Source organism: Gambusia affinis, linkage group LG02, assembly GCF_019740435.1.
Source record: "Gambusia affinis linkage group LG02, SWU_Gaff_1.0, whole genome shotgun sequence".
Taxonomy (NCBI): Eukaryota; Metazoa; Chordata; class Actinopteri; order Cyprinodontiformes; family Poeciliidae; genus Gambusia; species Gambusia affinis.
This window is the reverse complement of record NC_057869.1, coordinates 4,334,912-4,356,244: the sequence shown is the minus strand read 5'-3', so window position 1 is coordinate 4,356,244 and position 21,333 is coordinate 4,334,912. Positions and strand designations below refer to the sequence as shown.

Sequence of the window (21,333 nt, the reverse complement as noted above, 5' to 3'; positions counted from 1 at the left end):
CCAAGAGACTGAAAAATATACCACTCTACTGCAAGACAGTAAAAATGAACGTATAGCAGATCAAGTTTGCTTTTTTAATGGCATACAAAGATCAGGACATTAAATAAAATAATGCCTTTATTCTCCAGATAACCCAAGCCACAGCTTTTAAGGACATTTTGACATTTTTTTTGTGCGGTCACTGTAACTTAGAAACATTTAGCATTTAGGAACCACTGCTGTATGTAAATGTTTCACAAAAGCATCTAATTTAAAAAGTAAAAGCAGTTAGCTGCATTTATATTACAAATGTGCACAAAACTTTGTAAATATGCTAATTTTGCAATTGTTCCCATTAAATAAGAAACGAAATTAATATCATAAGTAAATAAGTTTGTTCCTGTTGTCATTTGGCTGTGATGTGAAAAAAGTTTTTAATTTGCATTTATGCAAATGAAACCTCTTCCTATATGGTCAAAAAAAAACAAACAAAAAACAGACCTCTTGGTAGTACCAAAAAGTTTTTCATGTTTCCATTAAGCAAAGTAATTTTTGGAATGTCAAGTTGTGTATCTATATGGTCAATGGAAATGCAGCTGCAGATTCTGCAAAGAATGCAAATGTCCTGACTTACACACAAAGATTTATAGTAAAAACAACAATCTTTATGATAAATATAAACTGTAGATATGTTATATGGATATAGATGTAGCATATCTACATCCACATATAAACGTCTTTTCAACTAAGAAACGTGAATGTGTGTAGAGTGTGGCCTTGCTGCATAAACAATATGCATGCTCAAATGACTGCCTCTGGCTGATCGTTAGTCTGCAGTGTTCCACTCCACCTTTTAGTATTGACTCAGCTCACCTGAGACATCAGGCAACATAGTTAAAGGGATTTGATTTCCATCTTTACTTTTTAAGAAAGGGGTTTTTATGTAGAGGTTTTAAATCTATAAGTATATCTTCCAACAGATGCAGCTTCCAATAAAAAGTCAGAGAGAAAGGACAATAGAGTATGCATATCCCCCGTGAAAATACCATTCATTACTTCTGAAAGAGCAGGGAAAGTGTACCTTGATAATGGATGAACACAGCTTCCACACTCTCTCATCTGCAACCCTAATCTCAGAGGACGAAAGATGCCTCCTGCCTCTTTGTTGCACAGGATGTGTATAATTTTTGCTGAGCTTTCTCACTAATGAATGCACAACAGCCGGCATAAACACAGACACAGAGGTTTACCGTCTGCTGCAAGAGGGGGCTGAGGAGACCAAAGCAAGAACTGAGAAAGAAGTACTGCCAACCCTTTTAGTCATACAAATGCCTCACTTCGTTATGCATCAGGGTAAACGTAGTTCACCTTTAACAGAACTCTCTGTTGGGCATTTTACCGAACATCACAGATAATGACTGCACTTACAAGACAATAAGAGCTTGGGCCAGGCCGTCGGCATGGATTAAAGATGCATTAAAGAAGGTTTTTACTGCCATAATGTATCTGCAGAGCGTTGAAAGGGTGGTTGATCAATACTGCTGACATGACAATTAATTCTGCCAGGTGCTTCCAGAGATTTCTTGCTTCGAAAAGACCTTCCACACATTTTAAACTGGCCCTTAGGGTGGAGTGCTACAAGCAAATCTTCAGAATTACACCCTATCTGGATATCTAAGACATTAGAGAGCAAACAGAGAAATATGAAGGTTAGGCATTGTTATATCTGTACTGCCCATCAGTTTGATTCAGATGTTTGAGCCGGATCATTCATTTGTTCACTGTACAGTGCCATTTTACAACAAAGTAATTATTTTTGCTTCCTGGGAGTGAACTGGAGTTATTGTGGCTAATTATTGTTATTGTGACTAATCACTGTGCCAAAACAATTTCCATGTTTTGGTACAGTGGCATATATTTTGATACATTTTCAGTATAATCATCACAGCAGCTGTGAAATCTTAATTGCACAAATCCCAACAAATAAAACATAACTTTAGTTCAAAATGATTTAAAAAGTTCATCGCACAAACAGATGGCATCAGACAGCTAGGTAAATGTTGATGTTTGAATGGCTTGTTAGACAGAAGACTGAAATAAATTCATAGAGGCTTTCAGACCATATTTTACAACAGCTGTGCTCAAAAAGCTCCCTAGAGGTTCATGATCTCCCTTTAAAAACAAATAAATTTTACATTTATGACCATTTTTTGTTTTGCCTCCAAATTTGTTCTAGCTTTGTGTAAAAAATGTGCTGTATATACAGCAGTTTTGCCAAATACAGTAAAAATTTAAAGTTACTGATTACATTTGTTTCATCCAAATGTCTTAAAGATAATTAGGGGATCAGGTGACAGACTGTGCTATATATTTTCCAGGCACATAGTGCCATTTTAAAGCAAAGTTATGTAACTATGCTACCTTCAGTTATCATAAGAAGCTACATACATATCAAATTTGACTTGAAATAAATATGACTTCATAATTTAACACCTTGAAATCGGGGCTCTGTACTTAAAAACTCCTGGTCTTTCTTAAACTCCAATTTCAAGACGTCATCACAACCGTGCTCTTCAATTAACACTTTAACAACCAGCTGCTGGATAATCTGAAGACGTCAGAGCAGTTGCAGTAGAGAAGAGGAAGAGGCTTTGCCCAGTAAATGGTTGCCACGGGAGACTAAGCGGTGTTTCAAACATCCATGAAAGAATCAAGGCAACACTCCACTTTTGTTTTTGATGAGGGAAAAATATAACACGGTGTAAAGCTCAGAAAAGTCGACTTTATATAATACTTGCCCTTCAAGTCAGGATGTAACACTTTAAAAAAGTAAAGAGGCAGAACAAGGAACTAAAAGACAAGCTGCCTCTGAGCTTTATCTGACTATTCATAAATCATAATTGGATTTGGTGAGAGTGAAAGTGAAGAAATTAAATAATGGAAAGCCTCAGACGACAGGAGACTTCATGCTGGATCAACATCAGCACCACAGATAAAAATCTACATCATAAGTCTCTCCATATAGCTATTTTCAAAAGGACTAACTCGGCATAGTGATTATGTTATTAGAGCTTTAAATTGAAATTATACATTTATATCCTCTAGTCCTCTATTGTTGGCTGAATTACTTGAGCCATGTTTATGGTTTTGAATCCGGCTTCTGGCTGGTCTCACATAGAATATATCATCAGTACATAAATCCCACAAACCAGAAAGCTGGTTTGCCCCCATCGTAGTTGGTTAAGGCCCTGATACTCCATCACTTTTTAAATCAGGGGAGTAACAGAGGTGGAGTGACTTCTATGCATCAATCACAGGAAGGTGCCTTAATCCTGTTTTGCTGTGTTTTGTGAAAGAGCCGTTAGTCTATGATCATCTGAAAAGAAAATTATGCCCACGTTTTCACAGTCACACATATGTACTCTGGTCAATTTATTAGGAAAAAGCTGTTAAATTGCTTAATGCAAAATGGAAATCGATCAATGACGTGGAAGCAACTCAGTTAATTTAGGGTATTGAGATGTGATAGAGATGACTTCCTGAATGAAGTTTAAATCGAGCATTGGAATGGTTGTTTGTATCTCACAGGCTAGTCAGAGTATTTCAGAAACTAATCTAATTATTAAATTCACAACCATGTTGGGGGATTACAGGAAAACTACCCTAAGAAAGAAATTATCCAGTCAGCATCAGTTTTGTAGACAAAAATTCCTTATGGCTTAAAAGTATAGGTCTAGGCTAGACAGATTGAATGGAGGAAAGATAAATGATGTGTATTTGGCATCAACTGCAGGCTGTACCTCATCAGACAGCCAGACTAATCATCTAATATCTGCTTCTCCTACTCACACTGTACCTCTATAAGAAAACAGAATGGCACAAGCTTCTGCACAATTACCATATGTACATGAAAACAAGCATTCATTCTTCAATTATTTATCGAAGACAACTCTAGTGCTTAAACAGTGCTTTTTTTCAAGGCATTTTCACACATTTAAGCAAACAGCTTTGGTGCTTCTGACTAAGACATAGAGTTCTTTCTTTAAAAAATACTGTTTCTCATGATAAAAGGGATGCTTCATTTCAAAGTACTTTCATGAAATATTCCATGTTCAACTAAAGCTACAGTAGTAGACTCCATAACAACATCTGCCTCTATGTAGGAGCTTTACTTTCACCCCTAGGGATAGCTTCCCTCCTAACTTTTATTTTGGGAGTTCAGTGTCTCACATAACGATTTACTTACTATTCAAGTACTTTGCAAAAGTTGGTGTTAGAAGTATTACATATGTTAAATAATATGTCTTTGAGTAAGGAAATATGTTTCCACACTAGGGTGTAATAAACAAGTCATACATTTGAATATCCAAATTTGACCATAAAATGTAAAGTTGTCAAAAAATTCTAAAGCACTTTTAAGTTGGGCAACTAATTACTTAGCTATAACTATTTCTAGCCAACTAATTAAATAAGTCCAAAAAATAGAAATCCTATGCCTGTTTTTAATGAGATCATTGTGTCATTTATAGATTAGTTTATGAACTATGAATGCATGTTTACAGTGTATAGTTTAGCAGTTGAAAAATAAACAAACATGGCAAATGTTCTTTTTGTCATTCTGATGGCCGACAAGTGATTTCTGCTCGATGATTTTGAGCCTCATAGCAAAATGTTTGGACAACACTTACCCTCGGTTTAAAGGAGTTTCAAATGTTTTGTCAAAAGCCTGATATGTTTTTTATATTGGAGACCCCTCTGTGTTCCCTTTGCAAGTTAAATATTAATATGGTCATTTTGCTGCAAGGTTTTTCAGGAATCACAAGTACTTAAAATGTAATCTCAAAATGAACTTTTGCTTTGCAATCTAACAAATGGTAAATATATCATGCTATTTATGCAAGAAGTTGTGACAAAGTGCAGCAAAGAAATAAGAAAATAAACACTTAAATAGCATGAAGAAGTAATTATACATAAGCCAAGTGTTTTCTGTATATATGTTCAGATTGTAGAAAAAAAACTTACAGAACAGTAAAGAAGTCATTTTTTTCCTCCATGATCTTTTTTTTTATTTTCCAATTTCCATATTAAAGAAAAAAACTGTTGACAAGCAACTCAACAAATAAAATGTGAATTTATCTCTGTGCCTGCTTTGCAGAAGAATCAGTGTGTGGCAGACATTAATGAGCTGTTCACACTAGGTCTGAATAATTTTATCCGTTCTTATCTGTGGAAAAGTCACAGGGGCATGAACCCATCAGAGCAGCCAGGGGGAGGAACAGGGACGTCCTTGGCAGCTCGGTGTGAGGAGCCTTCATAGCAGAGGGTGGTGCAGGATAAGCAACTCCCTCCGTCTGAATCCATTAACGACACACTCACAGGTAGGCAAATGACACCACTGTTTTCTACAAGCTCTGCTGCGGCTCAGCTCTCTGATAAGAAGAAGTTTACTGCTGAGAGGCGAGATGTAGTGGCGGAATTGACTATGACCCACGTTGCTGGAATCTGGAGGGGGGATATACATCATGCAGAGCCAGATTTGATTACAACAAGACATTTCTGTTTTACTGATTTACAGTTTTACCTACAAGGGGAAATCCACTGTTTATGTTCCTTCAAAACAAGAGAATAATCAAATGAATCCGTTCCTTCACCCATCCACAAAAAAGATTATTGGAAAGTAGCTTGGGATGCTCACAGCAGAAAAAAATTAAAAAGTATGTTTTTCTGGAATCAGGCACCACAGTTTGGTTTTATTAGTGTTTGAGAAGCATCTCAGCATTTAGATACAACTTGTAATCTGATTTCTGTTTAATTTGGGTGAAAGCGTACTTTAACCCATTTTGCTCTAAAGACTAGTTGGAAAGTAAGGCACTGATTAATAACTAGCTTTAAAAATCTAATCTTTCTCCTTTTTGTTGACTATCATTCCAGGTAAGCCAACCTCAGATGGCATCAGGTTAAGTGTTAGAAGAATCAAACACTTAAATTGTTGCAGTTTTATCTCCAGTAATTTCACATCTTTTAAAGGCTCATAATTAGGCCTGTCGCGATAAATGATAAATCAATCAATTGTACGATAAATTAAAACCATCGACATCCGTTTAATTATCGGCTTTATCATCTCTTCCGCCCTTTTTCTCTTTCCGTTGATGACACTGAATGAAAAAAGGCTCAACTCCGCTGCTCTCCACTGAACCTCCCTTCCTCGTTTCCTCAGTGTAATGTCCAGCGCACACTACATGGTCTTATAGCTGTCGGTCGATTGTCGGCCCATTTTCAAAACCTGAGAGGTCACACATTAGCAGACAGAAATCCTAGGTATAACAGTTCCATCGTGCCGTGTGGTGTCCAACAATGGGCACAAAATAATGGCTACAAGTCCAGTTAACTAATTTTAAAACCAGGCATTAATCAATGCTTTACTACAATCTACCTGCAACGCATGTGGCTCTAGTGTCAGCGTAACGTCCTGACTGAATGAAAATCATTAGAACCTATTCATGTCACGTTAACGAAGAACAGCTGAAAAGTTACAGGGTACATCAACTGCGTAACAATTTTGCTCCAACTCCTCCTCTCGTCATTTCTATATTCTTTGCACGAAATGTTTTATAAATATTAATGTTGTTTCCACATATCATCTCCAATGTCCGCTGGACTTCGGGTTGCGCCGTGTCAGCTGTTTGCGATTCCCCTCAGAAAAGAGGGAGGAGAATCCGTGCTTTCTGATTGGCTACCTGTCACATTCAACAGGCTGCTTAATGCTCCCAGTCGTGGAAAACCCCTGATTTAGATCGGAGTGGCAACAACAATCTACTGTAACACACCAAACACTACAGGATGATCGGTTACGTAATCACAAACGACAATCTTAAAACGGACAACATTCTAAGATTGTTGTAAGGGAAAAATGTAGGTGTGAACTAAAGTGTAGTGTGAACTATTGCATCAGGTAGTCAGATGTGCCCATCTTCTCTATTTAAATCTAATGATTACTGAAGGGCAATATGATATACAGACTTCATAATCTGCACTCTTTTGGCTGAATGCAGTATTTATTTACACTTTGGTGGTTTTATTCAAGTACATTTTTGTTAATGGAGACTGAGAATCCATTTTATTTTTGGTTGTTTTGATTATTTTATCAGTTCCAGTGTTAAGTGGTCTTTTGAAAATAAATTGCATTTATCTTTGGCAGGAAATCACAGGCATTATGACGTCATTTCCATTATATCAGTGTAAAAAGGTCTTCAAACAATATTATAGTTTATCGCCATAATTTTTGAGACAATTAATCACTCAGCAAAATTTGTTATCGTGACAGGCCTACTCATAATTCATATTGCCAACAAACACTGTTGAAGCATAAATGTCAATAGAAAAATTAAGAAACTACTTCACTTCGTCTGAGATGTTACTGATTTACTGTAGAATTCAGACAAGGAAAAATGATGATGCAAGGAGTGCATGTCATTATGCATAACATAACAGTAGGCAATTATTGTACATTGTTGTCTCTTGTTAACTTAATGTAGGGTGACATAAACAACAGGAAGCTTCAAGAAAGCACATGCAGTTAATAATCTGCATTTTCAATGTTTGTTCCTTTCAGTATTGGTGCATCTCCTCTAATTAGCTCTTTATAAAATGAGAATCACAGAACCCAATAACTGTCTCCACACTTCCTGAAACACACACACAAAAAGATAAAACAAAAAATAAAATGCTGAACAGACAAAAAGTCTTCAAAATGACTGAGTGGAAAGCTTGTCATCCTGATAGACAGCAAGGGAAAAAGGCAGAGGATGGATGAGAACTGTGAAACAGAAAGGAGATAACAGAAGAAAGACTCATAGTGATTGAAGTGACAACACTGAAATCTGCATTAAATTCAGCCTGCAGTTGAGATGCAGACTTTCGGGGTGTGTGTATTTGGTTTCATGCCAATTTAGGTCAGATCAGGAGGAGGAACAGCTGTCATTAAAGAGTACACAGGAGAGACTGTCATATCATCAATTCCCTTGCAGACAACTGCATTTCCTCGGTTTTTCAACAAAGGAAATCTCAACTTAGTAACAATGTTTTGTTCTCTGACTGCTGTTTTGGTGTGAAAATGCCATTATGGTTTTGAAAGCAACAGTTTTTGGTCAATCAGTGAAAGGATTATATCACTGGTAATATTACTCAATTCTGCTATGAAGTCTTTGACATAATTGGTCTTGGCTTTCTACATTTGAAACCTATAATTGCAATACTTGTTCATTGTTAATGTTTGCTAAGGACTTAAAAGTTGCAGCGCCAACTTTGACAGCTTCTCCAGAATAATAGAATTGTTATTTTTCAGAATGCATCTTTTCTGTATTTATTTTACTTGGTCATTATTTATGTTTGTGTGGAGCCTGCAGCCAACCACAAATCAGACCGGACTTGAACATCTGAGCTGAAGTGTTTTAGAGCCTGGTGCCTCCAACGTTTGAGCTTTACGGCTGTATGTCTTAGGAGCCTGACCCTTTTTACACCACAACAATGCACTAGATCATTAATTTTCATTTCATTAGGGTAAACAAAATCCATTATCGTTCATAAAATATTAAAGAGGAATGTGTCTGGGTCTAAGCTACATTTGCTTTATTTGAATCTTCAGTTAATTGGACAGGGGAGAAACTATCTAGAGAAATTAAACCTACAAAAGCTAACATGAACTATTTCATCAATAGATGAATCCATGCATTATTTATTCACTAGATGCAATTTGTGATGTACACAAAGACTCTAAATGATATTATTGTAAGATATTATAAGATTAAATGCCATTTTGTATGTAATAAAGTTTGTTTTTTTAACAGTACAATACTGTTTAAAGTGACTTCAGTATGTACAGACACCATGGGAAAGATAACCAAAAAGTCTTACAATAAATTCATGTTCTACTATATTTCTAAACTCCTGTGCTTAAAACTTTAGTTTAAAACCAGCTCTCAGTTATTTTTACATATTTATGAAAATATGCAAAAATTCAGCCTCTTTTGTTGAAGCTCCAGTTGTTTTTGTCTGTGGTCTCCAGATACTTTTATGCAGAAAAAAAATAAAAACGCCTGAATTCATCTTTTGTTTATTATTACTACTGGTAAAAAAAAAAAAAATTCTAACTCAAGAATTAAACAAAATGAAAAAAAACTTCTAGAGTTTGAGTGTGCTGCTTCACAGATCTAACAAATTTACAGCTTTTTACACATCTGCACAGGGCAGGAATTCTAAATATGGTTTGTGGTTATTCACATTTTCTTTCTGTACCATGAAGCAAAACTGACAAGTATCGCTAAATCATTCGTATCACTAGTTTAATACTTCAAAATATCCCCATTATAAGACTGATTGAAGGCAAAATGCAAAACAGACTTGACAGAATGAGGACAGCCTGCTAGATATTACATTACAAGAGTGTATCTGTGTATCTGAGCAGAATGCATGAGATGATTTTTTTCATTACTGCACAGCGGCTACATCTAACAGTATGACACAGACTAAGCATAATTGCCTCAAATTATAATTGGTACAATGCTTCGAAAAACAAGTCATGCTTTTTATGGCGATATGTTCTTTTTCGCATTTGGAATTAATCATAGCTTCAGACAATGTAGTTTCCACCAGTTAAGATGGGTAAAAAAATGCCCTTGAGCATGAAACTGCATGGTGGAAGTACCACTAAATGCTTTGTTCCTTTAAAAAAATAAAAAAATAAAAAAAGAGGTGGAGAATGAATAATTATGTGTAGAAAAATTCAAATGCTTCCTACTTGTGGAGGAAATGAAGGCTGAATTTCGCTACCCACCACAAATTTTCTTTTCCCTTCAGCAACAGACCCTCTCCCCTCCCTTGCTTGTTGAATGAATCGGAACACATTAATCTAGGTTTCACTGCTATCCGTTAGCTGGTTGCAACCCGGCTCCTCTGTGATTATCTCTGATAGAAAATGAGAAAAGCATGAGTCAATGCTTCTGTTCTCACTACTCAAATCCTCTCCTTTTAAATTCCCTTTGTCTACACAAACCCGTCCAAGGGAATGAAACGGACCATTAACAAGATTAGCTCACTCATTCTGCTGCTGACAAAGGTTCTGCAATAGGCTGCTGATCATTAGGCTTGCACCAGGAACAATGCTGATCTATAATCTTACACCATATTCCGTCTGAACCACTGTGGCCCATTTATTGTACTCCGAGGGAGATGACATAATGGTCGACTATTTTTTTGTCCCAAAGTGAAGTGGCGTACAAAAGAATGAGGTAAGGTGGTAAAGAATGGGAGTAAGGGCATCCTTAACCCCTCATTTCTTCTCATTCCAAGTAATTAGTTGCAGTATAAATGGCTCTTGAGGTGGAGGCCTTTCTTTATGAATGTGCAATCAGCACAGTTACAGGGTTCAAGACAAAAGGGGGCCAGATGTTGGATCCAAATATCAAGGCATTGCATTTCTTAATGTCTCATCCCAAAGCGTGAACTGGGTGTTTGATGTAAGACTACTATTATTGGAACACAGCAGTGAAAACTCAGGTATGGGAAGAATGTGGAGAGGTTATGAAAAATTAAGTTGGCCTCAAGAAACTTCCTGAAAACTCTCTGACACCTGAAGAAAGGACTACAGGCACTATTCCAAGTATCTTCTTAATGGCGTATTCCCAGGTGGTTTGACTCCACTATGGCTTCCCGTTGTCACTGATCCTGTTTTGGGTGTTCTCTAAGTGAGAAAAAAGGGTGACTTTCTTGAAAAACTCAGGGTTTCATCTTCACTTTTCCAAATAAAGTGATCCTGATGGGTTCCTCAAGCATTGACCTTCAGAGTGAATTGGAGTGGTTTATAGCCCAGTGTGAAGCTGTGGGGTTGGTTCTCAACTATAAAACAGTAAACCGCTAATTCTCGGTCAAAAGACGGTGTCTGCCTTAAGCAGAGGAGTCAAGTATCTTAATGTCCATTCCCAACTGATTGTAACATGGAGTGGAAACGGATAGACAAACTAGGGTCTCGTCAGTAGCAGTGTGAATATTGGATTGACCTAACATAATAAAAAACAACAACAAAAAAAACAACTTAGTCCAAAAGCAAAGATCACGATTGATATGTTTTGATTCTGATGCTCACCGAAGGCCAAGAAATTTAGATCAAGTAAATAAGATCCCATAAGCAAGTGGCTATGGTTTCTCCACTTGGTGGCAGGGCTCAGCTTTAGAGATAGTGTAATGAGCCCCAATATTTGGGATGTAGCTTTAAAAATGCTGCCTCTCCTCCAGCTGAGGTGGTTCAGGCATCTAATAGCAATGCGTCCTGGACAAACCATTCTTTCAAACGAAGTGAAAATTATCACAGGTTACCCTTTATTAACCGCTACTTGCCTTCAAAGATTCTGGTATTTTAAAATAAGTTTAGTCTTCCATACACATATAAACCATTTTAACATGGGTTTTCTTAAAAAAAAACAAAAAAAAAAACAAACAATAATAATAATTTTTCAGGCAGCTGTAAGCATGATCCTCCTGCTCCCAATGTGTCTCATTCTTGTTGTAATGTCTTCCCAAAGAAGGCCCCTTCTACCTAGTTTCTGTTTGCATAATTTCTGCAGCAGTGTCGTTAACCATCACCAATGGGGCAAAAGGCTCATAGCGCAGCCATATTACCCCTAATTATTCTCTAGCAATTAAAGCTGCATGAGGTATAATCAACAGTCAACAAGGAAGCAAAAGTAGGTTGACCACAGTAGCTTGACTGATTACAGTGAATATGTCTAGACTCCCTGAGCTCCCTCCAGATTACAGACAAAAAAAGAACAGAGAAAGAAGGAATCAGACCACTGAGAGACACACTGTAGACACGTTTCAATTGCGTTACAGGATCCCATCAGGAGAAGTCTGATAGCTCTACTCTGGTAGTAATCTGGTGGTGTCCAATGAATGAGAATCAAACTGGGAGCATTGGGTTTTATACAGTGTGGACAAGAACAAAAAGGGAAAGATAAGGCCAGGTTCTTAAAATACCTGCTGAAACAATGGCCCTTTCTGCTGCATTTTTTACTTGCACCAAAATAATATTAAACAGGAAGAATTATGTATAGCATTATATATGTATATTTACATGCAGAGCCATTATATAAATTTACTTAATTGAATTATTCTGATTGATATTAGTTGAACATGTTCCAGTGCCTTTAAGCCGTACAGAAACAGCCAGAGCTCAACATATCATATAAAAAAAAGGAAACGGCTGTTTGATGCCTGTGACCAGCATATCAAGTATTTTTTCTCCCAACTCTCTGCATCTCACCACACATTGACATATCGACAACATTTTCAATCTCAATGTCTGCTTCATTTTATAAAATGTCTTTTCATGTGAAGATTAAAACTCAACTCTGGTTCAGTGTTCTTCAACCCTCGTCTTCAAAGAACAATGTACCGTAATGTATGTTTTAGTGTTTCCCTGCTTCACCACAAATGACTTCAACTAAGACTAGCAGGGTTTTGCTGACTTGGTCACCTGAAACAGAGGACCAGGCTTTGGAACCACTAGTTTACAAAAACCTCCAGAATGAGGGCAGAACATGTCGTTAATAAAAACTTTAAATTAATTAAAAATATATATATTTCTTGATAGGGAATCAGGAAATATATATGTTCAATACAGCGGGAGAGAACTTATTCATTTTACTTAGCATTTTCAAACAACTATTATTTTTTCTCAAAAATCTCTCTAAAGAATTTTGATAAATTAAATAAATAAGAGTAATGCTAGTTGAAAAATGGCTTCAAACAAGTAAGAGGGAAAACAATGCTCTGTGAGGAGTCAGACTTTGTAAAATTAACTACAGTTTATAAGCACAGTTATTCTGTATCTGTAAACCTATAAAGTCATCACAGCAATCTTAACTGTCTATTAGCTTACACAAAGCCATGAATGCAATGCCTCTGAACTTCATTCCACTCATGTAAATGTGTTTGTATTATGAGGAGTGTATAGTATGATCTTCAGCAAATTTAGTATCTAGATCCATTAAACCTTCATGTAAATGACGTTTTGTCTTCCACATGCCGTTGGGAGACTTACAAATTTAATTTCGCATGAGCTTTTTCTAACAGTTACTTTCTTCATGTCGTTCTTCATCACAGCTTTGACTGGAAAAGAACTGAAGCAGCAGTTAACATGCAATCTCTTCCGTCTGAAACATTGAAAGTTTTAATTGCTTCACTGTGATTGTAGGTTTCTTGGTGGCCTCTATCACCAGGGTTTTTCTTGTACAGTCATTCAGTTTGTGAGAAAAACCAGCTCTAGACAGATTTAGTAAATGCCATCCTCTTTCAATGTCTTAATGATAGCTTCAATTGAAGAAAAATGCCCAGTGAGTTGGAAATGTTTTTGTTGCCATCACCAGACACTTATGTTTTCATCAACCTTTTCGCTCAATTGCTTAGATGTTGTGACATTTGTACAAGGAATGATGCAACAATTGGGAAACAGCTGTTTTGTTTTTTTACTATAATCATCTGGTTACCTGATGCAATTTAACAGCCTTTAAACAGTTCCTAAGGGAGCATGATCAGCTGTTTTTCTCTGTTACTCTCTCTACTTTGAGAGATCTTACACTAATCAAATCAGGTCAGTTTGTTTTTATAGCTTTTAGAGAGGATGTTAAGACCCAACCAGTGATCCAAGATAGCACCAAGCTATCATTTCTGCCCACCTGAAAAGACAGGTGGGCAAAAGTATATATATATATATTTTAAAAATTTTAGTGAAATTATCAACATTGGGATCATTAATCTATTCCACTATATCTTTTAAGTATTGTAGGAACATAAATTTATCTTTTTTAATGAAAAATATTTTTATAAAAGCTTAAAAAAGAAAACCCTAAAGTTTGGATAGTGCACATCAAGCAGATAAGATTTATTTTTTAAAGTAAAACATTTAAAAGTTGCAAGGTTAGAGGAGATGAATGTTGGTCAGCATGTCCGACAATTTAAGGTTTTTCGTCCCTCAATATTAAATTACGTTGGTAATGTTCGATGCATTTTCACAAACATTGCCAGTAGTTGCAACTCTTCTGAGTGATACTGAGAAAACAAATGCCATGTTCTGCAGCACTTTTGAAGGCTTTTAAGATAAAGTAGTGACTCACAAAATAAATGCTCTCAGACAACGTGTTCATCATGTGTAGCTGTAACTCATGATTCATCCATCTGTGAGCTTTAACAGGGGCCAAAGGTTTGGTGAGAGTTTTCTCTTTAGAACAGAAACCTTAATACTTGAATCTTTCTTGCTGTGTTCGCTGTACTTGTCACTCTGAAATTATCAACAGACAACAGGTGGCGTTCTATTTTTGGAGATGAAATTCAGTAATTAAAAAAACAACAACAAAAAAACAAGTTCAATATAGTTTTAGAGATTTTCTAAAGGTTATTCACATGTTCATCTGGTAACAAGCTATTGATATATTTCTAGCACTGAAACCAAATTTTGCTCTCCTGGTAATGGTCTCATTTTTCAAGAAAAACAACACTTTTATTTTTTCCTCACTAACATTAATGTCGACAAGTTGAGGAGTGCAGTCACACATGCACGCACACACACAAATTTCTTATTCCACAGAGGGCAGTGATGATGTATGAGGGGAATGAGATGGGAGTCACAAGTCGATTGGCCGGCCCTTTTGCCATCACAAAGTAATGAGGTCTCAGGGGGAGGGGGAAGTATAGAGACAGAATACCCCAACTCCCCTTCTCACATATTACTAATTGGTCAGCACAGAATAGGGAAGATGCAGCAAGTTTTAATGACATTCTCAGTATTTTCTGACAAATATTATTAGTGAGTAGGAGTGTCACTGTCATAAACGTTTGGTGTGCACAAGCTAATCATCTGTACTGCACATTCCATGAATGAGGGCTGTTTTAAGGTTAAGAATTGCTACTATTTGTCTCCTGGAATTAATTAACTTTCTATTTTTTAGTTAAAATGCCAAATAACTTTAGATTTTTGGCATTTGGTGTCACCAACTTATTCCTGAAAGGACAAAAAAAAGCAAATCCATGCAACTTGAGTGAATCATTTAAGTTTTTCAATGCAATTCCAAAGAAATCTGCTTGTCACTAGATTTCACACACTGAGGCCTTTAGGATGGGCATTGAAGAAAAGTAAATAAGTTATGAATTTATGGTGAATATTTGACTGCTTTGCAGTTATTAGATAAATTCCCAATAATCAAATCATACTATGTCAGTGTGATGTGTAAATAAAGCCTGTTCTAAAGCTGTTTTTTAAATGATTACAACAACAAACGTAAAGCCAAGTTTATTCCATAGTCCAGTTCCATAAAAACCTGTTTGCAAAGAGTAAATATTCTCAATAAAGTGACTGTTAAACTACCATTGCTTATTAGAATGAAGACAACACTAAATATTTGTTTGGGGGTGGGAGGATGAGGCTGTACGAGCCAGTAAACCATTTGAATTGTCTTGCAGTGTGCCTCTTGGATAACTTAATTAGCCTCGAGAGATGTTTATCGTCAGAGCCCTGACAAATATAAACAAATAAACAAATATATAAACAAATATATAAACATATATTTCACAGTGTGAGCAGAGGTAATGCATCGGGATCACTAATCCATTCCACTATATAGATCTTCATTGTTTGTTTGTGGTTTGCCATTTTTTAGCACAGCATCTTAGTTTTTCTACGGTCCATTTTGAGAACCATGATATATATTCTATTATAGATGGAGTCTATCCTGGATTATATCAGTGCTCAAATCAATTATTCATATTCTTAGCACTGTTTGGGGATTTTTAGAACTCTGTTGGTCAGTTTTCTTTTTACGTTTTTGTATGCATGAGTCCACACATACATTTGTTTTTATTCTGTGTGAGTATCGAGTAAATAAAGAAGCTCACCTGTAGGGAAGCCACTTGAAAATGACAAATCTATTCTAGACCTACCCTCTACCTGCTTCTCATTCTAATATCCGTTTTGCATTTGATTAGAGATCACAATAAATATCTCAAACATACATTCTAGCTTTAAACCTCCAGCAATTAAAAAAATAGTTGACCAAAAAATATTAACACAAAAATTTGAATTGGGATGTAACTGTCGGGTCAGTGTGTCATTATTTTCCATAACATGCTACTCTTATTTTTGAGTGCCTAAATAAAAACTTTGGAACATAGAGGGAATTGTGTTTATTAGCAAATAAAGATTATCAAAATATTTCATGTAACACTAAAGAAATAATATCTGTTGACTCACATATAAGTAGTGAGGCTTAATAAGATCATGCTTAAGCAGGTCTGAAACCCAAAGCCTTATTAGGCTTAATGATACCCTCATGACTTGGAAAGCTGCCAAGAATATGCACTGAGTCATGAAACTTTCATGATAGAAAGTCATGCAAGTTGATGGGATGTCTTTATTTACAAATGCAGCAATATAATTGAGCAGGCAGTGTATGTTTATTAAGTAATATACAGAAAGATGCTCAGAAACTAAAAAATTCTTAATCTTACCATTCAAATGTGTTTTAAGCATTATGCAAAAACATAGTTTTTACTCTATATCGTTTTTACATTTTTCTGTAGAGAGAAACAGAATACTGCATTAAATCCTTTCCAGTTGGATCTTCTGAAAGCAGTTGCATAGAAACAAAACGTAGCTGTCCAGTGTAATCTGAGATACACAGGACATCTGTGTATCTGCAATCTCACAAATTGTGAGACTGCAGATGTTTGTTTTCAGTCATGCAGATTGGAAATACAGTTTTATAATTAAAGAACTTCTCGTATATTACTTCTATTGCTAGCCTGAAAAAGGCAAATTACACTGGCCAGAAAATGAGAAGGACTAGATAGCAAAAGGTTTTCAGGCCATATAATTCCTAGTTTGAAGTATTATTATAGGACATTAATATGAACCACACCTGAAAATGCTTCCCCAGGATTTCACTTGAAATTACAATATGAAGCATATAAACACCGCTTGACAAAAAGACCTGTAGAAAAATTTGATAGAGAGAAGCAAACTGTTTTAAAATGCAAAATCCCCTGCAGAAAAATATTATTGTGGAAAACTCTTTCCTCTGTACTCTCAACAAATTCTATTGCTGTATAATCTTTTGCAACATGCATTTTGTGTTAGTTTGAATATAAAATATGTACAAGCATGGAGATCTTGCTTTAAAACTTTTGCAAGCTATTTGCTTTACCAGCATGCCATGGAATGTGTTGTATTTTCTCAAATTACAGTACTTGTAGTTCTTATACTACTGCTTTTCCAGGGTTACATGGAAGCAACAGCTATATTTTCTTGAGATCTTTTTACTGGGGAAAAGATCTAGATACTAAAAGTCAATATTGAAAGTGGGTAAAGTAATGATTCCTATTCTATATGTAATGTTTTTGTTTTTACAACTAAACAGCAATAATTATTTTAGAAAAGTTTTAGAAAATATTTTAGAAAAGTTTCTAAAAATTGATTTGTCTTGGTTTAAAGGTGAGAACAATAAGGTTAGTTCCCATTTTTCTGGATTAAAGACTGAATTGCTATTTTCAAAACAAGATTGACACTTTGAAATGATCTCATGACTGATTTGTTGTGTATCCTCCATATTTTACTTAGTTATGTGTGTCAGTTTCTCAGATAAATGCAGGAGTCAAGCTGGCACAATGACACACCTCATTTTGTAGAATTTCTGATGGACTTCAGTGCTGTTTTTTTTTTTTTGTTTGTTTTTTATTAGGGGCCACACATAGCTGCAAAGTTCCTCTGGTACACAGAAGAAGCCAGCAGACTAACGAGTCTCCTTAGATGCTATGAGGGCTCTTCTTAGATTGTTACTGACGTTCTTGTTTACCCCAGCATTACCTGTTGTGAGGGTAATTAAGGAATCAACAGGGTCCACATGGAAAGCCCCAGTCTTACACCAAGTTATCCAGCCTTTCTTCTCTGTATAATAACGTGAACAATTAAATTAATTGTGACACACTAAGACTAGCTATGGTAGGCAGTCCAAATTATTTAAAACTCATCTTAATTGAGTTACATCCTTTTAAGACATTGTGTGAATCCAAAGCACTCGATGAAAATACACATTAGTAGCATACTAAAACAGCTACAGAGCACTGAAGGGAGATGAGGAAGGCAATGGTCAGCCCAGATCCACATAAAAACTACAGTTTAAGTTATTGTGTTGAATTTAAATTACAAGCATGGTTAGCAGCCTAAGCTAAGTTGGGTCCATCCATCCATCCATTTTCTATACCCCCTTCTTCCCTAATGGGGTCGGGAGGGTTGCTGGTTCCTCTCCAGCTGCGTCCCGGGCGAGAGGCAGGGTTCACCCTGGACAGGTCGCCAGTCTGTCGCAGGGCAACACAGAGACATACAAGACAAACAAACATTCACACACACACTCACACCTAGGGAGAATTTAGAGAAACCAATTAACCTGACAGTCATGTTTTTGGAGTGTGGGAGGAAGCCGGAGAACCCGGAGAGAACCCACGCATGCACAGGGAGAACATACAAACTCCATGCAGAAAGACCCCCGGCTGGGAATCGAACCCAGGACCTTCTTGCTGCAAGGCAACAGCTCTACCAACTGCATCACTGGGCAGCCCGCTAAGTTGGGTCATTTAACTTTATTCAATTAAGAGGACCTTAAATATAGGTCAGCTAAACAAAATTCTGAATCTCCTTAAAATAAAACTTAATGTAATAATGTTTTACTTTGTCTCTTTCTTTTAGTAAAAAAAAGTTGGTCTGACAGGAAAAAATAGCTTTTATGAAAATTTTACTGACATATGTAATTACAAAAACAAAAAATTGAGATTGCCTTTTTTTGATGTACCTGTCAATGGTATTTCAATGAGGAGCTCTTTCCGTGAAGAGGAAACAGTGAAACAGTGAATACTGTAGTTTTTTTAGGTCATATGCGTACAGACGTTTACCATGTTTATGATTTTGTAGTTTTCCAAAGTAAACTTATGCAGCATACCTAAAAATAGGGCACAAATAAAATCTGCTAAGGATAAAAATAGAAATAAATATGAATAAATTAAATGCCTGAGTGCAAAAATGTTGATGGGGTGCAAGATTTGAAAGAGCAACACACACTTCAGAAAACAGGTGCTTAATTCTAGCCAATGGTGTGCAAAGCAGGCAAGCTGCTGGGGTAAGAGGTCAACAGGGAGAACAATGTTGGAGAGGCTGTGTGAAAACAGGCTGAAACTGGTCTAGAATCAATTTTCATCATCTCTGCTGCTGCAGCTGCTGCCTGGTTAGGTGATTTAAGAATGAAGAGAACCATGTTGGCATCAAGCACACAATGAGCTCCAGTCAGATGTAAGGAAAGCTTAAGGATGTTGTTCTGTGTCCAGAGGGCTGTTCCAGGGCAGGATCTTACCTCTGCATATGGTGCCATTCCCCACATAGCCTGGCTTGCAGGTACACAGATGTCCTCTGATGGTGTTGGTGCAGATGGCATTCTCATCACACAAGCTTTGGCCACTGGCACACTCATCGTGCTCTGCGGGAGATGGAAAGAGAAAGTCTGCAATCATAATGGTGTGGGACATCTGTATTTTTGTTGTGTTAAAGATGGGGAAGTCATTTTCTTTCTTTTTATCCAAGAGGCAAGAGAAAGTCAGCTATGAGAGGATGTTCAGCAACAATTTTGATAGAAAAGCTGTGATTATTTAGCTAAATAAAGCTGAAGCCAAGATTCTATCGTGTCAACAACCCGGTCTTTGAACAACTATGTTTACAATCATCTTTCATGTTTGCCATTCCCACAGTGGATTACAAGTGTGCTGAGTCATGACAGTGAGTGGTCCACAAATAACCCCAATTAACAATAGATGCAAGAAAAACAACAGCTGATGTATGCCAGGTGTGCAGGCTGACTGCTTCGAATCAATTAGGCCATTTTTTAGATGCAGAAACCACAAGGAACCACAGGGATACAAAATACTGAAAATTGGTTAAAGCACCTCAAGTCAATAAAGCAACTGAACTTTTGTTTGCACATTTCTTTAAAGATATGCAAAACATGTCTTACATTGAAAGACAATGTTTTATTATACATCTGAAAAATGATTGCTTTTTTAAGGAAATATATAATAACCAAAGTAATATTTCACATTTTTTAACAAATTGTAACATTGTGTGCTGTTGTTTAGGTTTCAGTGATTGTCCCATTTTTCAGCCAGTTTCTAAGCAAAAAAAAAACTAACTTTGCATTTCCTGCAATGTATTTGTTACTCATATTCAATATTTTTTCGACTATTATTCAGAACTGTACATGGCCTTTGGCAAAATGAACTAAGTTTCTTAGATTGCAGTTAACTCCAAACCGTGAGAAACTCTGGGCTTGTGCAAAACCTTTTATATGTATTGCATCAACAGTGATTTGCAGATTCATTTTCAACAAAAATCAACCTATTTGGTCAATTTAAATGAAATTTTACAGGTTTACTGAGCAGGCAAAATAAAAAAAGACATAAAAAGTTAGTTTTAAAATAATTTTTTGCATCACGTTTGTGGACTGGACTTCCAAGAAGCACTTTTGGTCTCTTTTTAAAAAAAATGTTTTTATTTGTTTTACTTTTTATTGCAGCCACTGGAATAGATGGTATCGAAAAGGCAGAGAAAGTTCTCTTTCAGAAATTCTAACAGATGGGGGTTTATGACATCCTGAATTTTGTTCATAAAATTGATTACAGTCACTCCTAGGAACGTTAAATTGCAGGCTCTCATGCACATGTCCTTCAGAATGAAAACTCCAGTGATCAGCCCTGATGGTTGTGTGAGCTGAGAGAGGGGAGAGACTGGATCTAAGATGCAGCTGGAGGTGAAGGGCCACTTGACATGGGTTGTCTCATTGGGAACTGTTGTGATAGAAGAGGGGTGGGACTTAAGCTGGCAAGCTTCTAAGCAGAGTATTGGCACCTAGTCAGCAGGTTTACAACTAGGTAGGCACTGTGTCTTGAATAAAAGAAACATCTCCCTTAAGGATGTATGCATAATCCTGTAGATGAGTGCAAGAAACCACTACATCTTGTTTCAACTGGTTATAGAATACTTTGTTTCTTGTTTAAACTGATAAACTGTGTGCAAAATCTATTCAAGTCAGTTGGATTTTCTCTGCTTTGCTTGTTGTGAGTTAGTCACACTAAGACTGACACCTTCTAAAATAACATTTTTTAAAACCAGTTTAAATATTTGAATCCAAAAGATTTTGACTTCACCACATTTCAGAACACTGAGTTAAATCCAACAGTCTTTGCAATTATGCTTTTTTTTTCACTTTGACT

The 21,333-nt window shown here is 36.3% G+C and overlaps 1 protein-coding gene across 6 annotated transcripts in view; it reads right to left on the bottom strand.

The window, feature by feature from the left end:
- LOC122844826 (protein kinase C-binding protein NELL1-like) overlaps positions 1 to 21,333 on the bottom strand; it is a 225,922-nt gene that overhangs the window by 30,996 nt on the left and 173,593 nt on the right. For all 6 annotated transcript variants that reach the window (XM_044140629.1, XM_044140638.1, XM_044140607.1 and 3 more), the window contains one exon: positions 19,425 to 19,547. In XM_044140629.1, coding sequence (XP_043996564.1) covers positions 19,425 to 19,547 — 123 coding nt within the window. The remainder of the gene's footprint in view (positions 1 to 19,424; positions 19,548 to 21,333) is intronic.